At 47.0% G+C, this 17408-nt stretch overlaps 2 protein-coding genes across 4 annotated transcripts in view; both read left to right on the top strand.

Moving 5' to 3' along the window:
• Positions 1–219: 219 nt before the first annotated feature.
• RPL7 (ribosomal protein L7) lies at positions 220–4129 on the top strand. Of its 3 annotated transcripts, XM_081070376.1 has the most exons (8): positions 220–694; positions 934–1131; positions 1739–1847; positions 2115–2281; positions 2833–2970; positions 3087–3196; positions 3502–3711; positions 4037–4129. In XM_081070376.1, exons 2-7 carry the CDS (start codon positions 1034–1036, stop codon positions 3708–3710), a joined length of 831 nt encoding a protein of 276 aa, XP_080926502.1. In that variant the 5' UTR covers positions 220–694; positions 934–1033; the 3' UTR covers position 3711; positions 4037–4129. The 3 variants fall into 3 exon arrangements, with proteins under 3 accessions (XP_080926502.1, XP_080926503.1, XP_080926501.1); XM_081070377.1 differs by lacking the exon at positions 934–1131 and having other exon boundaries at positions 228–694; XM_081070375.1 differs by having other exon boundaries at positions 228–1131.
• A 5136-nt stretch (positions 4130–9265) lies between these two features.
• The window catches only part of LOC308506653 (uncharacterized protein C8orf89), a 31144-nt gene continuing 23001 nt past the window's right edge, over positions 9266–17408 (top strand). Inside the window, exon 1 of the mRNA XM_081070373.1 lies at positions 9266–9482. Within this exon, the coding sequence (XP_080926499.1) occupies positions 9301–9482 (182 nt within the window). The 5' untranslated portion in view covers positions 9266–9300. The remainder of the gene's footprint in view (positions 9483–17408) is intronic.

The raw sequence follows: 17408 nt of genomic DNA, 5'->3' as shown, positions 1-17408 counted from the left end.
CTCGGGGCCCCTGGCCGCCCTCCCCGCCGCTGTCACTCGGGCCCCGGGCTCCGCAGCGAAGCGCCACTCGCAGGTCGGGGCGCTCCTGGCCGCTTCTGCGCGGGATCCACGCTCCTCGCTATATAACCCGCGACCGGGAAGAGCCAGCGGCGGCATCGGCCCTCCCTCCGCCCGGCCCTCCCCGCCCCCGGGCGCACCCCGCCCCCGGCCCAGCCCCCAGCCCGCCCGCCGTCCGCGGGACCGCGGCCGGGCAGCCCCTCGCACACGGCCGTGGCCGCTGCCCCCATCCCGCGTCGCACCTCCCCGCGCGGCTCACGCCCCCTGCCGTGGGGCGTCCCGACCTCGGCCTGCCCCGCCCGGAGGTCGGGGGTGTCCCGACCGTCCTCCTCCCGCCGCCCGATCCTCGCTCGTCCCTGTCCCTCCACTTGGATCAACCCGGGGACTCGGGACGGCCCGCCCTGCAGTCAGGCGCCGCGAAGGACAGCCCCGTCGGGCGGAGCAACGAAAGGACCCCGGCGGCGCGGCGATGGGGGCGCTGGAGTCGGCGACTGCGGTGGGCAGGGAGCCGACAAAGGGGTCCGAGCCGCAGCTCGGGAGCGACTTAGAATCGCAGGCAGCTCTTTGTAACGTGGGCCCAAAGGCTCTCCTTTTCCCTGGCTGGAATCGCCACCGCGTTGTTCGCGTCCCGTCCCAGGCAAGTGTTGGCCTCCCGCCGGGCGGGCGGGCCGCGAAGCTGATGCATGCCGGGAGTTGTAGTTCGCACCCCCGCGGCGTGTCAGTTGCCCACAGAACTGGGCGCAATTCGATCCGTACCCGGTCTACTCAACCTAAGCCCTAGGACCCCGAGTAGTCGAGCTGTCGGCACTCTTTGCTCTCGTCGTATTGATTAAAGTTTAATCGGTGCACGCATTTTTCCCATACACATTTTACCAGAAACTTGATCCTAAGAGGCTGAATCCGGCACGTCTTAATTTGGAGTCCGCAGGGAGAGTTCTGAGTTCAGAGTTCTTTTCTGGCTTATCGTGGGACACCCATGAGTCGTGGGGCTTCCCTCTCGCCGTCTTTAAGTGAACAGTGCGCATGCGCCGACTTCCTCTTAGCTTTCCCGGCCGGAACCATGGAGGCTGCACCGTAAGTTGCTCCTCGTTCTCTCGAGAATCCTCTTCCATCCCCTAAACCGGAGACCTTTAGCGTCACGCTCTTTGGATGGGACTGTAGCCTGGACCGTTCCCCACGTGTCTGTGTGTTTATGATGCTCTGCGGCCCCGGATGCAGGCGGCCCCAGCTGGGGCGGGGGGTTCGGAGTTGCTGGGAGTGGGGAGACGCGTGGGAGCGTAAGGTGCGCGGGCCCGGGCTGTTGTCCCGGCCGCTGTCTTTGGAGGGAGGCGTGGGAGCTCTGCGTGGCCCTGGTTCCGAGTCTAGGGCCCCCGTGCCTCGCAGCGGTCTCGGGCTGCGCGTGCTGCTGGCCTCGCGTGGGTGCAGGTGTTTGCGGGAGGCCGGGGCTGGTCGGGGGTTAGACGTGCCGTTGTCAGCCCGGTGACAGCTGTGCCGAGTGGGGAAGGTGATTGTGGGCACGGAGACGCCCTCCAGGCCGCCGCTTCACGCGTGGCCGTGGCGTGTCCGAGCGGCGAGCGAGACGAGGGTGCAGAGAGTCCACGACCGTCCTTCTGTGACGTGGGCGCGTGCGGGAAGCGTGGGGCGGGGAGCTTGACGGCCTCTTGATGTCGGCCCGCGCCAGGGAGAAGAAGAAGAAGGTCCCCGCCGTGCCCGAAACCCTCAAGAAGAAGCGCAGGAATTTCGCGGAGCTGAAGATCAAGCGCCTGAGAAAGAAGTTCGCCGAAAAGATGGTAAGGGAGCTTTTTGTAAGGCCCCCACCGCGTCAGACGTGGCTTGGGGATTGACGACCAGGAGGCCCTGCTCACCCATTTCCCCGGTGGCACTGGTGAGGCAGGGGAGCTCGGGGGAGTGGCCTCCCCGGAGACGGTGGCCCTGCCTTGGGGGATGGGTGCTCATGCACCCCCGGCAGGAAAGCCTCCCCGGAAGGTTAGTTTTCTTCTCGGGACCGCGCTGGGGGTGTTGGGGAGCTACCCGGTCACGGAACACTTGTGTTTCAGCTTCGAAAGGCGAGGAGGAAGCTCATCTATGAAAAAGCCAAGCACTACCACAAAGAATACAGGCAGATGTACCGGACGGAGATTCGCATGGCGAGGATGGCAAGGAAAGCCGGCAACTTCTACGTGCCTGCGGAGCCCAAGCTGGCATTTGTCATCAGGATCAGAGGGTCCGTGCCGTTCTTGCTGGTTTTCAAGGGGAAGCGGTGTGGTCCCCGCCCAGCCAAGCGTCACTCGTGGGGGCCTGGGTTCCTAAAGGTGGGGATAAAAATATCGGGGGGACAGTCTGAGCAAGAGAGGGGGCTGGTTTGTAACAGTTTAGTTGCACGCCCTGGGCCCAGAGCTGCTATCCGTTCCCTCACGGAGCACCTGACTTTAGTGTCCTGGAGTTGAACCTCAGAAGGAGGCAAAAGGCAGCCGCACACACGTGCTGTAGCAAAGATGTGTGCAAAACGAGAAGTGGTAAAAGGCTCAGGGGAAGTTTTAAATGTCTCCGGTATGTGTCCAAAGACAGCTTACTGGAGGAGGTGGCAGGTTGGGACAGGTGACGGAAAAGGTTAGCCGCCTACGGGAAAGCCCCCAGTGGTCTTCGGAACAGAGAGGGTTCCTGTCTGTTTCGGTGGGGCTTGTGTTGTCCGAAGTTACGCAGCTGAGTTTCCTGTCCTCTGTTAATGAAAGTTCTGATTAACGTCCAGTAAATGTGTTGGTCTTTTCCCGGCAGCATCAATGGCGTGAGCCCAAAGGTCCGGAAGGTGTTGCAGCTGCTTCGCCTTCGCCAGATCTTCAATGGCACCTTTGTCAAGCTCAACAAGGCTTCCATTAACATGCTGAGGATCGTGGAGCCATACATCGCATGGGGGTAAGTCTGTCCCTTCGATATTCCTTTTGGGAAATTGACTGCGTCGGCAAGGTGAATTTTAGGTGTTTCGACAGCTGTAGGTCTTTGTTCACTTACATTTGTCTTTCCTATGTCAGGTACCCAAACCTGAAGTCCGTAAATGAATTGATCTACAAGCGTGGTTATGGCAAAATCAACAAACAGCGAATTGCCCTGACAGATAACACATTGATTGCTCGGTCTCTTGGTAGGTTGCTTATTCGGGGAAAAGTGTGATATTAGACAACGTTGGTATTTTCTGACCTCTTGTGGCCCTGCATTTCTTACTTGTGAGCCTTCACATATTCCCTACAATGTTTAAGGCTGGAAAATGTAAGGTATGATTTTATTGGCTCGAACCTAATCTTAACCATGCGTTTCCCTCTTTACACTATTTATTTCTACGTTCCATCCTATAATTGTACTTGCGGAATGCCTTAAAATTTAGTAATCTTTTAAAAAGTTAACAACCACAAAGTAACAATTCTCATCAAATAACCTTAACATGTTCAGGTAAATATGGCATCATCTGCATGGAGGATCTGATTCATGAGATCTACACTGTTGGAAAACGCTTCAAAGAAGCAAACAACTTCCTCTGGCCCTTCAAATTGTCTTCTCCACGAGGTGGCATGAAGAAAAAGACCACCCACTTCGTAGAAGGAGGAGATGCTGGCAACAGGGAAGACCAGATCAACAGGCTGATTAGGAGGATGAACTGAGGTGAGCAGCGGTGCCTGGGGAGAAGTGGACTGCTCAGTAATACTGGGGGATAAGTCGTAATCGCGCATACTTCTCCCACTAAATATCAGTAAGGCGATGGTTGAGTTCTAATCGATACTTTTAGTGTGGAAAACAATCAGCCATCTTACATTACTATGGTTAGTTCGGTTGCTCCTTTTGAAGACGTTTATGGAGGGAGGCAAGGCCAGGTTTTTTCCTACTTAAAAATGGAAACTGAATTAGTATTTTTCTTATAATCCTGATGTATGTTAATTCTTAGCTGTTAAGGTGGTTTCTTTAATGGGTTTATTTGTTTTCTTTTCAGGTATCTACCATGGGTATTTTTGTAATCTGGTCAGTTAATAAAATAAACAGCGACTGTTTTCAAATTGAAATGTGTTGTCTTGGTGACTTCTGTTAGCCTGTCGCTGCTGTCCCTTAACTCTTACGGAAAATCTTGGTGTGTGCTAAAATTAAGCCAAGTCCACAGCTCTTGAATGCAAAACTAGGGTTCAGTTGTATCTTGGAAAAACATTCCTTGGGTTTATTAAGGACCTTTCCGTACAAAAGAGAAATCTCTTTTTATTCTGATTAGTTCATTCATTTATTCTTTTCTTTAGGTTCCATTTATTTTTCACTTTTGAATTGTGCCTTTGAGTTAGCCCAAATGGGTGTATTCTAAGAAAGGCTATTTCACAGCCTTTGTGCATGCTTTATAGGTAAGGTGGTTAAAAGCAGTTTACAAATAAAAATTCTGTTGCTGAAATGCCGTTTTCACAGGCTTTGGCTTGCCTATAAAATACCATATAAACGTTTTCTTTTTGCATTCCATTTTTATGTTCTTTTTCTTGTATCTTATGTCCTTACTTAGGTAAGTTTTAATAATTGTATATTTTGAAGGAAGGAATGAAATTTGTACCCATTGATGCAAGTTATTTTAGAGTACCTGGAGCACTCCTAATGAAACTAGTGAGCAAAAACTTTAAATAGAAAGTTTGAGTATTTTATAAGTAACATTCCTGTATGTTTTATGTATCAGCTCACCTAGACCAGTGAACTGAAAGTTTTAAGTGTAGGGTGTAACATGCAGTACGAATAATAAAATGGAAAACATTTGTAGTCCTCATTGGTGGGTATGAAAAGGATGGCCTGTTTAATTCTTTTGATACTGTTGCACCAGAATCAGTACTTTTTAGTATTTGGAAGTTGCTAGACTTCTATATATTTAAGAAATTTCTTTAAATTCTTTGGTCTTTGAAGCTACTTCTCTGGATTAGTGAGTTTAGTGAATTCTGGAAAGAAATTAATGTCCTTTCGTTTATAAACTCAGGGTATCAACCCTGTTTTACAAGAAATTCAGTGTCTTAGTAAACAAACAGTTTGATTAATGTACAAAAAATTAATCTTTACGTGGAGTCTAAGAGTGTAAGTTTTGAAATTACCTATGTTTTACTGCTTCAGTAGATGGAGCGGTAAACCTTTGCTCGTCCAGTATTCTGAAAGATAGAAGTGGCTCCGAAGAAAGAAAATCCCATTGCAACCAAGTACAGGTGGCATATTGCTAACTACCCAGGTATGGGTGGGTGGGGGCGAAAGGAATGGGGATAGTAAATAGAAGTGGTACTCTATATGTGTGAAGTGCTGGTGTTTAACAAAGCTTTTTAAAAAAATTTTTTTAAACGGTTTTAGGTTCACAGCAAAATTGAGGGGAGAGTACAGTAGCCCCCCCACCTCTTATCCATGGGGGACATGTTCCAAGACCCTCGGTGGATGCCTGGAAGCTGTGGATAGTACCAAACCCTATATATACTGTTTTTTTTTCCTGTATATACATACCTACGATAAAGTTTAGTTTACAAGGGAGGCACAGAGATTAACAGGAATTAAAACTTACTAGTGTAATAAGTAATGGGGGTATGGCATTAAAAATAGGGGTGACTTGAACACAAGCACTGTGATCCTGGACCTAGGAGACAATTAAGTGACTAAGGAGCAGGGCGTGTATACAGCATGGAGACGCCGGACAAGGACGATTGCCTCCCAGGCCCGGCATGGGGCTTCACGTTATTCAGAATGCTGTGCATTTGACAACTTATAAATGTTCATTTCTGGAATTTTCATAAAATGTTTTTGGACTGGTTGACCCGGGTAACTGAAATTAAGGAAAACAAACCATGGCTAATGGGGTTCTACCACACACGACTTCCCATGTGCCCCTACCCCAAACACCCATTATTGACAGCGATAAGTTAGGGTCCATGAACGTTGACGTCACCAAAGGAGCGCAGCGTTTAAAGCTGGTAGGGGTAGGAAATTCTGGCAGTATTTCTAGGATAAAGAAATGGATAGTATATTGACTGTATCTGTCCTGTGCAGACACATTCCTGTTTTCAGTCCTAGAAATTCAACTGTCCGTGTAAGTAACTTCCCAAGTGGGGGCTAGAGAACCAAATGGTGACATGTATGAGAGTTGGGGAGTGGGAAGGAATTGCAGACATCGAGGACTGCCATAGAGAAGTCGGAGGCACTTGCTTCAGAATTAAGTAACCTAGGGAATTTGCAGAGGGGGGATAAATAGAAAACGTGTCCAGGTGACAATTTCAGCTGTCAGTTTCCTGGTAACTAAAGTGGGATCGCCTGCCTTCACCCACAATTGTAAAGACGAAATAGGTATGAAAATGATTTTGTGAACTGTTACAACCTATTTCAAAGCAACCGATTTTACTTAGAAAGCCAACCTCTTAAAAGTCCCTTCTACAAGGGGCCGTCTACTGGAAGGCTAACCCACCTACCTTTCTGAAAGTGGGCCGCTCAGCAAGTTGTACTTGTGCAAAGTCACCTTACGTGTACATTTCCATTTGTGCCTTTCATAGTATGCCGGCTTTCTCAGTCTTCCCCTAGCTGTCTGTCTTCGTAAGGGACCTGTTGCACTTACGGGCCTTCAGCGATAGGACCTCGTAAACATTTGTGTATCTTCAAAGGTTCCTCTGGTAGGCTGGATCAAGAGTGCCAGCTCTGGAGCCGAACTGCTTGGGGTCACGTACAGCCTCTGTCTAGTAGCTTAATACATTATTTAAACTTCCCTTATCAGGAAACTGCGGGAAATGGTCATACCTAACTTCATAGGATTTTAAAGCACTGCGGCGACGTCTGGGATGTGACAGGCTCTTGCAGAAGATTGACAACATTCTGATCCCGCAGTCTACAGATTTGGTACCAAACCAGCCGAAACACTGCTCTCATACGTGTTTCCCTTCTCTTGGGTAGTAAGCCTTCTAAGGCCGGCCTTTTATCATGCCCCGTTTCTGACATGTAACACACACAGCCATACTTTGTTTTATTGCGCTTCGCTTTACTGTGCTTCATAGATGTTACTTTTACAAATTGAAGGCAAGACCCTCCACCAGCAAAAAGGTTAGGACTTGCTTTATTGTGGTACTGGCTGTTGCAGTGGTCTGGACCTGATCCTACAGTATTGAGGCATGTTGCATGTTATGGCAGGCCTTAGGTTTGTTTCCTATTGCTGTAACATCACAGCAAACTTAGGTGATTTAAAACACATTTATTGTAACAGTTTTGGAGATCAGAAGTTCAAAATCGGCTTCCCTGCGCTAAATCAAGGTGTCAACAGGCCTGCCTGCCTTCTGAAGGAGTTGGGGGAGACTCAGTTGCCTTGCTTTTTCCAGTTTCTAGAAGCTGCTTGCATTTCTTGGTTTGCCCCTTCATTTTCAATGTGCAGTCTCTGCTTCCATCTTTCCATCATCTGTCTGGCTCTGACCCTCCCTCTTCCCTCTTACAAGGACCCTGTGATTGCACTGGACCAGGATAAATCTCCCCATCTCAAATTCTGTAAGTACATCTGCAGAGTCTTTACATAAGGCAGGATATTCACAGGTTCCAGGAATTAGGACAGGGAAGTCTTTGGGAGGGAGGGTCATTCTTTGATCTTTTAACTTGTGGCTCCCAGCAGTCATTTTTCTCTTGTTCCTCAATAATGACAAGCTTCCATTGTAGGGTCTTGGTGCTTGTAATCTTGCATCTGGAACACTCAGTCCTCAGGTGTGTGTTCATGGGATTTACCGTTCTGGAAAAAGGGGTCTGACACATCACATAACCTTGATTGTTTCCATGGCACCTCTCACTATCTGAAATGCTTTTTCATTTACTTGTCTGTTGCTTTTCACAGCCACTCAAGGATTGAGTGTATGTACTCAAACCCCCGCAAGGTTTGTCTTTGCCTTTCCTATTCCAGCAGTTAGCACAGCGCCTGCTGCATTGCATGCTGTTTGCTGCTTTGAATCCTGCCTCTTAAAGGGCAGTAGCCACTTAAAATTTTTTATCTCCAGTTGTTGATTCATTGCAGTCCTTGAGTGTTGGGATGGGAAATGGTGAGAGGAGTGGGGGCTGGAATGTGGCTTTATGGGGTGAGGGTTGGGGAGGTTCACAAAGGAGCTAGAACAGCAGGAGCTGTCAGTGGGGGTGTGATGGCCTGGAGGACATGATAGCCAGACTCCAAAGCAGATGGTGTAGCAAACGTTGGGCCTGTCGTGCAGTGGGTGCAGTGCACACTCCACTAGTCCTAGGTCTGCGGTTCCTCACTGAGAGCAGCCCAGAACTGAATTCTTCCTTGGTTTTGGGATGGTCCTAGACTGTCCCCTTGAAGTTGTCCGTGTGATTTTAATGCTCAGCCCATTCATTCAGGTAAGTGGACCACTATCCCACTTTTTAGACGACTTAACTTGCCTTCCCCAGGCTCACACAACTCAGTACCTGGTAGGGCTAGTATGAGGTTCCCAGTGTAACTTGAAGCTGGTTTTCTTAACCAAAGGAGCTAGGTAGGAAAGGTTAGCGTCCAGCTTAATGAAAACAGAAGTGAACTTGAGAGTGGTTTCAGGAGTTTTGTGGGATCTGAAACCATATTCATATTACCCGGGCTAACCTTGGCAGCCCTGCCGTGGGGGGTCAAGAAATGAAGGAAGAGGGTTTAGAATACAAGTCAGCAAGAGGACAGATGCTGAGGTCCTGCCGTGCAGGGCGCGCTAGGCGTCCCAGCTCCGGCGGGGACACATGTAACCTTTCGCCAGAGGACCTAGCCGAAGGCCTGGGACACGGAATCCCTTCCGACGCGGGAGGGGTGGGGGCGACCGCCACTTCCCCAAGACTGGACTCGTCAGGTATTGCTCCTCAGTACTCAGGAGACCCTGGGTAGTTTCAATCTTAGAAATGCAACCCAGACAACTGCACGTCGCCGGCCTTGTCCACCCGCCCACCCTGTGAGCTGCCCTGTCCCGCAGGTCTTGCGTCACCACTGACGCCTGTCCACTGGCCTTGTTTCCGCACCCTCTTCCCCCCGCATCCCCTCGTCCCGTCCCGGTGCTGGGACCCGAAGGCGGCGGCACCTGGAGCTGTGGCCGACCGAGTCCTGCAGAGCGGGCACCTCCTCGCCCCAGGCCCGCCCTGGCTCTGCCCTAACCGGCGCCCGCGACCGCGCGGAGGCAGCCGGAAGCGCCAGGCTCCTGGCAACGGGGCGCGTCGGGCGGGCGGGGCTGCGCCGCGGGGGCCCGAGTCTCCGGGCTGCGGCGGCGGAGCATGCTGGCCCCGAGAGTGGCGCTGGGACGAGCGCGCGGCCGCCCTTCCTGCCCCTCGGGCGGCCCGGAGCCGGGGCTGTGCTCGCCGCCCGCGCTGCCCCCGCTGCCCGCCGCGCACGCCTGGGCGCCCCCGCCTGGGCGCACGAGGACGCGCCTGCCTTCCGCCGCGGAGCCGCGGGGACAGTGAGTGCGGGCGGCGGCCGGGGCGGGCCGACAGGCAGCCAGGCCCCTCCCCAGGAGGGGAAACGCCTGGCTGGGCACAGGGTCTCCCAGGGTCCTGCACGGGGACGGGACCTGGCGGGAGGCGGGAGGACGGCGGGACTCAGCTGCGGGTTTGGGTCGGCACGGACAGGTGGATGGCGCTGACCCCAGGGGGGGGGCCCTCGCCAGCTCCCCGCCTGCCCGCACTCCTGCCCTGCAGGTGGAGGCCGGCACCCTCGTCCGTCCCTGCAGTGGACGCACCCCTGCGGGTGCGCCCTCAGCCCTCCAGGTTTCAGCTGAAGACACGAGACGGTGTTTCCTTTCTCCCTTTCTCCCACACTTGCACCCGGCCCTGTGGATGGAGCAGGACTTGGGCCGCTGACCCTGTGACGTAGATGGGTCTGGCCCCGTTTTCATTGCCAATGTTGCTTTGTTCCATTTATGATTTGCCTATGATTTCTGTGTTTATTACTGTTTTCTCGAGAGGTTAAAAATACCAGAGAAGATTTGTGTCCTGCAGGTAATCTGTTCTACTGTACCCGTCATTTCCCCCCACAAACTTTGTAGCGTCATAGACATGAAAAGTGGAGCCTTTTTCTATCCAAATGAACTTTTACAACCATTTTCAGGGTATTGTCCTCCGAATCACAAGAACCCCCGTTCTTCATCTTTATTGACTTTTTATCTGCCTTGCGAAGGGTGAGTTCAATCTCCAGTGACACTGGCATTTCTTTAAAAGTATTTCTGACATTTCCTATTTTAAGTGCTTACATTTTGGAAATTACATCATAATACATTAGTATTTCTCATTCAAACAGCCCAGAAGCAGAGCTTCAGGGTGAAAGCCCTCTTTCTACTCTACTTTCAAACGCTTCTGAGACTTGATGTAGTGTTTATCCTTCCATTCTTTTTTTCATTGGTGTTTTTTAATCATCAATGAAATCATATGTGGATTCCTTTGAGAAATTGCCTTTTTCACGTAAGCTATGGCAAATACCTTTCATATCGGTTTACTTCGGTCTACATTGAATATTTCATGGCTGTATCATACAGATGTATGATGTGGTAGACATGTGTCGTAATTTATGTAACCATTCTGTATTAGGATTGGTTCCACTGTTTGCTTATTACAAACAACGCATCAGTGAACATTCTTACACAGGGAACAGTGCAACAAAATGAATTCCTTGAAGCAGAATTGCTGGGTCAGGAGTATGTACTTTAAAAATTTGGTGGACTCTTGCCTTCCAAATAGTCTTTACTGACTTACATTTCCATTAACAGGCTGTGTTGGGAAAAACCTATGTTTACTCGTTATTTAAAAACAAAACAATAGCTTCCACTTACCTGGGGCTTATTGCATGCCCAGCACTGCGCTGAACCTTTTACATGCATTTTAAAATTTAATCCTCACTAACCCAATGAGAATCACAGGCACTGTTATTTTCTTTGTGGTTATTACTTCCCTATGGTTATGCAGCTATTGAAGGGCAGAGCCTAGATTAGAATCTAAATTCATTTTACTCCTTATGTTCTTTGTCGGGTCTGAATTCCTGGTCAGTAACTGGGAATTGTGTTTCATTGGCTTGTTTGACGATGCAACGAGATTGTGTATTTGGTGTTTCAGTAGTACTACTAGTAGTTCCTTTCTCTACTAACTCCTGTAGAATTGGACATGGTCCAATGCTTCCTGCTGTTCCAGTTCCTCTCAATCTCTCTCCAGTCACTTCTCTGCCTTTCCTTTATCTTCCTGCCTTGCACATATTTTAAGGGAATCTAGCTGTCTTCTCTCTCTTGGCAACTGTAATCCAGTCCGGTCTTCATTCTCACCAGTAAAAAGATAACTGAAAATTTTCCATGTATCAACCAAACCTGTAGACCTCAATTCATACAGCTTAATCCCTGGCTATCTCTCCTCCGGGATTCCCTGTACTCACTTTAATACTGAGCTTATTGCCCTCCACCCCAAGAGAAGCACCTTCTCTTTGAATTTAATGCATGCTTCCATTATTCTCTTAGTCACCCTAATCCATAGCCTTCATCATCTCTGACTCCCTTTTTCTTTGTCGAACCTCCTAAATTCAACTGTTAATTGTGCCTTCTCCCTGCTACTACCGTAAGCACCCTGGACCATGATGGTAGCCTTTAACTTGGCTCCAGGATCTGCCAGATTACTCTTTGTAAAGCAAAATAGCTGTGACTGTGCCATGACTCTGTTTAAAAACCTTCAGTGCCTTCCCATTGCTCAAAGAAGAAAGCACAGACCACTTTGGCCACCATTCAAATTTGTCTGTGATCTCGCCCCAGTCAATCGTTTCATTATTTCTCACAGTGCCCTTACCTGAACTCTCTCCATTCTCCGTGGCGTCTTTGACGCTTGTATCTTTTCCTGGAATGCCTCTACCTACTACTCTATTGCCCGTTCGAATTTTATTTAAATTTTCTAGGGTCATTTTCTAGTGTCTTCCAAATATTTTTTCTAACCTCCATATGAAACAAGTATCTCCCTTCTTTTAACTCCTCTAATATGAGAGAGCGATATACATACATACATATGTATGTATAGATAACATATATGTACGTATATATGTATGTCTACGTCCCCCCAGGGCTGTAATGCCACAATGCCTTATATTGTAGCTGTATGAGTGGCTACTATTTTTTCTTTTGGACAGGAAATTCCGTGAAAGCGGGACCTCTGTTTTGTTCACCTTTGTACTTGTTATGCACGTGGAATACCCATGTGCACATAGTACATGCTTAGTGAATACATTTGAGTAAGTGAGCGAATACACTCACATTTAGGAATAACAACCACATGTCTTAGTGTATTGTTAGCTATAATGACAAACAGACCCCAACGTTTTAGTGATTTAACACATACAGTAGTGCTCGCTTCGGCAGCACATAGACTAAAATTGGAACGATACAGAGAAGATTAGCATGGCCCCTGCGCAAGGATGACGCGCAAATTTGTGAAGCGTTCCATATTTTTATATCAACTATAATTATATATATGTATATATTTGGTCACAGGATGTGGAGTACAGCATAGTCAGTGGAACTGTAACAGCTATATACAATGTCAGAGGGGTAGTAGATTGGGGGAGGGAGGTTATCACATTGTGAGGGGTGTAAATGTCTAACTATTACATTGTTTTGTACACTTGAAACTAATGAAAAAACAAACCACCACCAACAAAACCCACATACAGTAAATTCTCATTCCCCTCACGTGCACATCTTTGGGATGTGGGAGGAAACCGGAGTCCCGGAGAAAATCCAGGCAGACCTGGTGCGAGCTCCACTCAGAGAGTGGCTCCATGGGGAATCATTTATTTTTCTCATCAACACTGTAACAAAAGGACTTTAAGCAAAATGACGTCCTTCAAGGACCTGGTGTTTCTGGTCAGAAGGCAGCTTTGTTCCCTAGTCGTAGGATCCAGCCTCTGCTATTCGTTCGTTAGCTCTTCACTCTTGTCTAACCGCAGCCAGCAGACAGGGAAGGAGAAAGGATGCAGAGAGCAGGTCTGCTTCTTGAAAGTATTACACCTCATACGCACTCCCGTTCCAATCACAGGAGGGAGAGAGGTAGCCACTTTCTGGGAACCACTCTCTTCTCTGGAGGAGCAAGGATTTGAGTACACATTCTGCCTTCTCTGCCACAGTTAATTTCTACTACTCAAACTCCGTGGGACTCAGCTTGAACATACCTTGCTTAAAAACAGAAGCAAAACTCTCCTACTTCCCCAATCTGGTTAGGTTAGCAAAGGCTCTGTTGTACGTGGAATTTAAACAGCTTTATCATTAATATTTATAATGAACTGTAATTGTTTGCTTTGCCCGCCCCCCCCCCCGCCCCGTAGACTCTATGCCTTTGCCTCTTAATCATTTTTATATTTCAGCTTCTAGGACAATGCCTGGCATTGTGGATAAATAAATAACTAGCTTTCTCAATGAACCTACAACTTGTCTTTATGTTCACTTGATAATTATTTTGGTTTAAACAAAGCTGAAATTCAAGGTAATCTTACCATCTGCTGCTTGATGTTTGGGTTATTTTCAGCCTTTTTTCTTTTCTATTCTAAAAATAATATATAGGATTTGACATCCGCGAAGATAAATATTTGAATATATCAATGATTATTTCTTTAGGATAAATTCCTAGAAGTGGAATTACACGGTCAAAAGTATACAAAATTATAAGGATATATATTTAGAGAGATTGCTCTCTGGAGATGTTATACCAATACATACACTGAAACCTTATGTTCCTTAAACCCCATCGTACACTGTCGAGTGTTAAAGAAAATCCTTGGCCATTTGGTGAAACTCAGTCACTACATTGCTTTTATTTGATACTAGTGAGCATTTATTGACCATGTATTTTTTATATTTTTTTATATTTTTTATTGACCATGTATTTTTTTTTTCTGTAATGGGTTATCTGTTCTATAATACATGTACATTCTATAGGCTTCATTTTTATTTTTAAGTATCTTTACAAAAGAATTTAAATCCTTCAGCTCTTTATGTCTTCATTTGAAAAGTTATTCTGGGAACTCCTGGGCACAGTGAGCTGATATGAAAGGGACTCCATTCTGCTTCGTTACATTTCAAATGCTGGGTAAAATATAATAAGATAATTTATGGATATGTGGCCAAGCTAGGAACCAAGGGAAGGAAATCCCCAGGTGGCAGAAATGAAGGAATGTTCTCATAGAAAACCACTGTTGAGCATCTGCCGAAAGCTGGAGGTCACAAAGGAGTACTGTTCCAGTTTCTATGACTGCATCACAAATTTCCCCAAAACTGAGTCATGGAAGACAACCACTTATTGTGCTCTTGGATTCTGCGGGTCAGGAATTCGGGCAATGCACACCAGGGGCAACTAGGCCCTGCTTCCTCCTGTGTGTGGGGCCTGACATGGATGCTTGGAAGGCTTGGGGCTGGAATCACCTGCAGGCTCATTCACTCCCATGTCTGGTGCTTGATGCTGGCTGTAGACTGAGACCTTAGCTGTGGATCTTTCCTGTCACCTGGTTTCCTCACAAAATGGTCGCTGGGTTTCTAAGGTGAGTGTCCCGAGAGCGAGCCGGTGGAAGTTGTATCACTTGTTCTGATCTGAAATCACACAGTCACTTCTCCGGCATGTTATTGACCGAGGAAGTTAGTTTCAGGGAGGAGAACACAAACTCCGCCTATTGAAGGAGGCGTGACAACATTACATTGAAGGAAGAACTTGTGGGAACGGATACGTATCAGTGCATTCATTTTTCTTTGAAAAATACAACCCTCCGCAAGTACCTTGACACAGATGATGACTAGAAAAATACCCCCCATTTCCTAAGGAGGCTGCAAGGAAGCTTGCCATCCCCTTGAACTAGGAAATGAGTCAGCAGCTAGACATTAGAGCTTCAAATCCTGCACAGCTCAAGTCTGGGGTCTGAATTCATCTGACTACATGGTTATGGTAACACAGTCCAAGAAACTGACATGGTAACTGGTCTGGCACATCTGAAACCCAGGTCCAGGCAGAGAGAAATGGAAAACCTCTCTGGATAGGGAAGTTTCAGTAGCTGAGGGAACATTGGATTCTTGAAGATAGCAATCTCAAAGATGAGCTCACAGTCAAAGATTACACATTATATAAAGAAATGAATCACAAGGAAGGAGACTTGGCAGATTTAGCAAATGGGATATTTGTACCCTAAAACTAAAAAATAATAGGACATGATGGGGAAAAAATTAGGAGATGAAGGTGTGCAAACCACAAGTTAAGAACAGGAGAAAAAGGACAGGAGAGGTCTAGGCTAGCACATTCTGGTTTTGCTGATCATATCCCTATGATGTCATGTAGTGTGATCCTTTGTCCTCTGCATTTCCTCTAAATTGGGAGTTACTTCTAAAGGCTTGATCAAAGTGGCTGCTCTACTGGACAGCACAGGTGTTGACATAGGTCTTTCTGCTTCAGAACACGTTGGCCATATTTTGGCTTTGGGGCGTTTGCGCTCACTGTTCTCTTGGCTTAGAATGTTCTCTCCTTACATCTTCCCCGGATATCTCTGGCTGCTTCTGCTTCGTTCAGATCTCAGCCCAATATCACCTGACCTATGAGACCTTCTTTATCCATCCAGTCTGAAATACCTCTGGCCCTTTGGCACATTGCCACAATGAATTACAGTCAGCCCTCGTTAGCCATCAATTCAGTATTTGCTAATTCACCTATTCATTACAATTTATTTATAACTCTGAAATCAATACTTAGAGTGCATTCCTGGTCACTTGCAGACATGTGCAGAGTGGTGAAAAATTTGGGTTGCTGACACACAGTTCCCCGCTGACGTCAAGCAAGGTGCTGCTCTGCCTTCTTGTCGCAGCTCTTACACTATAATAAGCAAGGTCCTTCTCACCATCTCCTCTGTGCCATGTACTTCACAGTTGTGTGCTTCCTCTTGGTGATTTTGGTATAAGTGCAGTGCTAACTTCCCGCCCTGTGTGCCTAAGTGCAAGATGAATGTGCTGTATCTTATGGAGAAAGTATGTGTGTCAGAGAAGCTTCCTTCAGGCATGAGTTACCATGCTGTTAGCGGTGAGCTCAATGTTAATCAATCCGTGATATGTATTCAATAAGGGGTCTTTGAACAGAAACACACCAAAAACAAGGTTATGTATTGATCAGCTGATGAAAATGTGGCGACCAGAGGTTCACAGGAACCTAGTTTCATATTTCCCCTGGGAGCAATAGTTCAGTGTTCGTTAATTCAGTATTAGTGGTGACTTCATAGAATGTGGTTATCGCGAATAGTGAGAATCAGCTCTACTTCCGTTGTATGTTATCTGAAATAAACTTTGTTCATTTCTTGGCTTACTTTGTGTTTATCTCCCCCACCTAAGCTTTAGGAGGACAGGGACCCCCCTCACCCCGCCCTGCCCCGCCTGTTTTGTTCATTTGTACCTCTGTAATGCCTGACATATGATTGTCCTTCAATACACTTTTGTTAAATGAATACATGAAAGGATGGATAAATAATGAACAAAACAGTGAACGAACATTCAATTACCATTGTCCTCTGGTTCTAAACTAGGTGATAAAAAGATGACATTAATTTTAAAATATTTGGAATATTTTTAATACAAAAAAATGCTTACATGCACCCATAGTTTTGGGGTGGCTTTGAAAATATAGTAATTATTCGATAACTCCTTAGTCTAAACAATTAGTTTATCTTAATCCCAGGTCTCTTCACTGTTAATTTGAGAAAGCTTTGTATTGAGTGAGTTATTTATGGCCTGCCCTAGACCATAAGTACTTGGTTCCTTTTATTATCTCTTTCTACATGTGTTTTTTTGTCATTTTTTTTTTTTTTAGTCCTATAACATATCCTTAATTTTTCTCTTTCCACTAGAATTCGGTGGTGACCATGATGTCAGGAAACATCAGATCAAAAACATTTGTTTTTTAAAAATTATTTCAGCACATTCCTTAAGTGGTACATTCTTGCAACTCTGGGCTTTCCCTTCCTCCCCCTCCCCCAAGTATTCAGTTTTCAGAAGTGTTTCTCTTGACCCGGTTTGATCAAATGCCGCAGAGGCATTTATTGTTAGTCCCTGATTGTTTCTTCTGCTGGTAGAGAGAAGGGTCTGCCTTGGAGCTGCAAGAAAGTTGTCAGGTCATCTTCACCTTCACAAGTAAAAGGAAAAAGAAGTTCTTAGAAGGGAGTCTGGATCGTCATTCTGAGAGTCTTTTAAGACTTTGGAAATTTAATTTACTCCATATTTTAGTTTAGATTTGTTGTCATTTTCATTATTGCTATTGCTGTTATGGTGGTCTTGTTTCCTCAAGTCGTTAGCAATAAGCCCTATAAAAATCCAGAGAGTTCAAGAGCATCAAAGACAGAATGAGTC

This window comes from Rhinolophus hipposideros, assembly GCF_964194185.1.
Source record: "Rhinolophus hipposideros genome assembly, chromosome: 13".
In the NCBI taxonomy this organism is placed as follows: domain Eukaryota; kingdom Metazoa; phylum Chordata; class Mammalia; order Chiroptera; family Rhinolophidae; genus Rhinolophus; species Rhinolophus hipposideros.
This window is presented reverse-complemented; position numbering and strand designations above follow the sequence as displayed.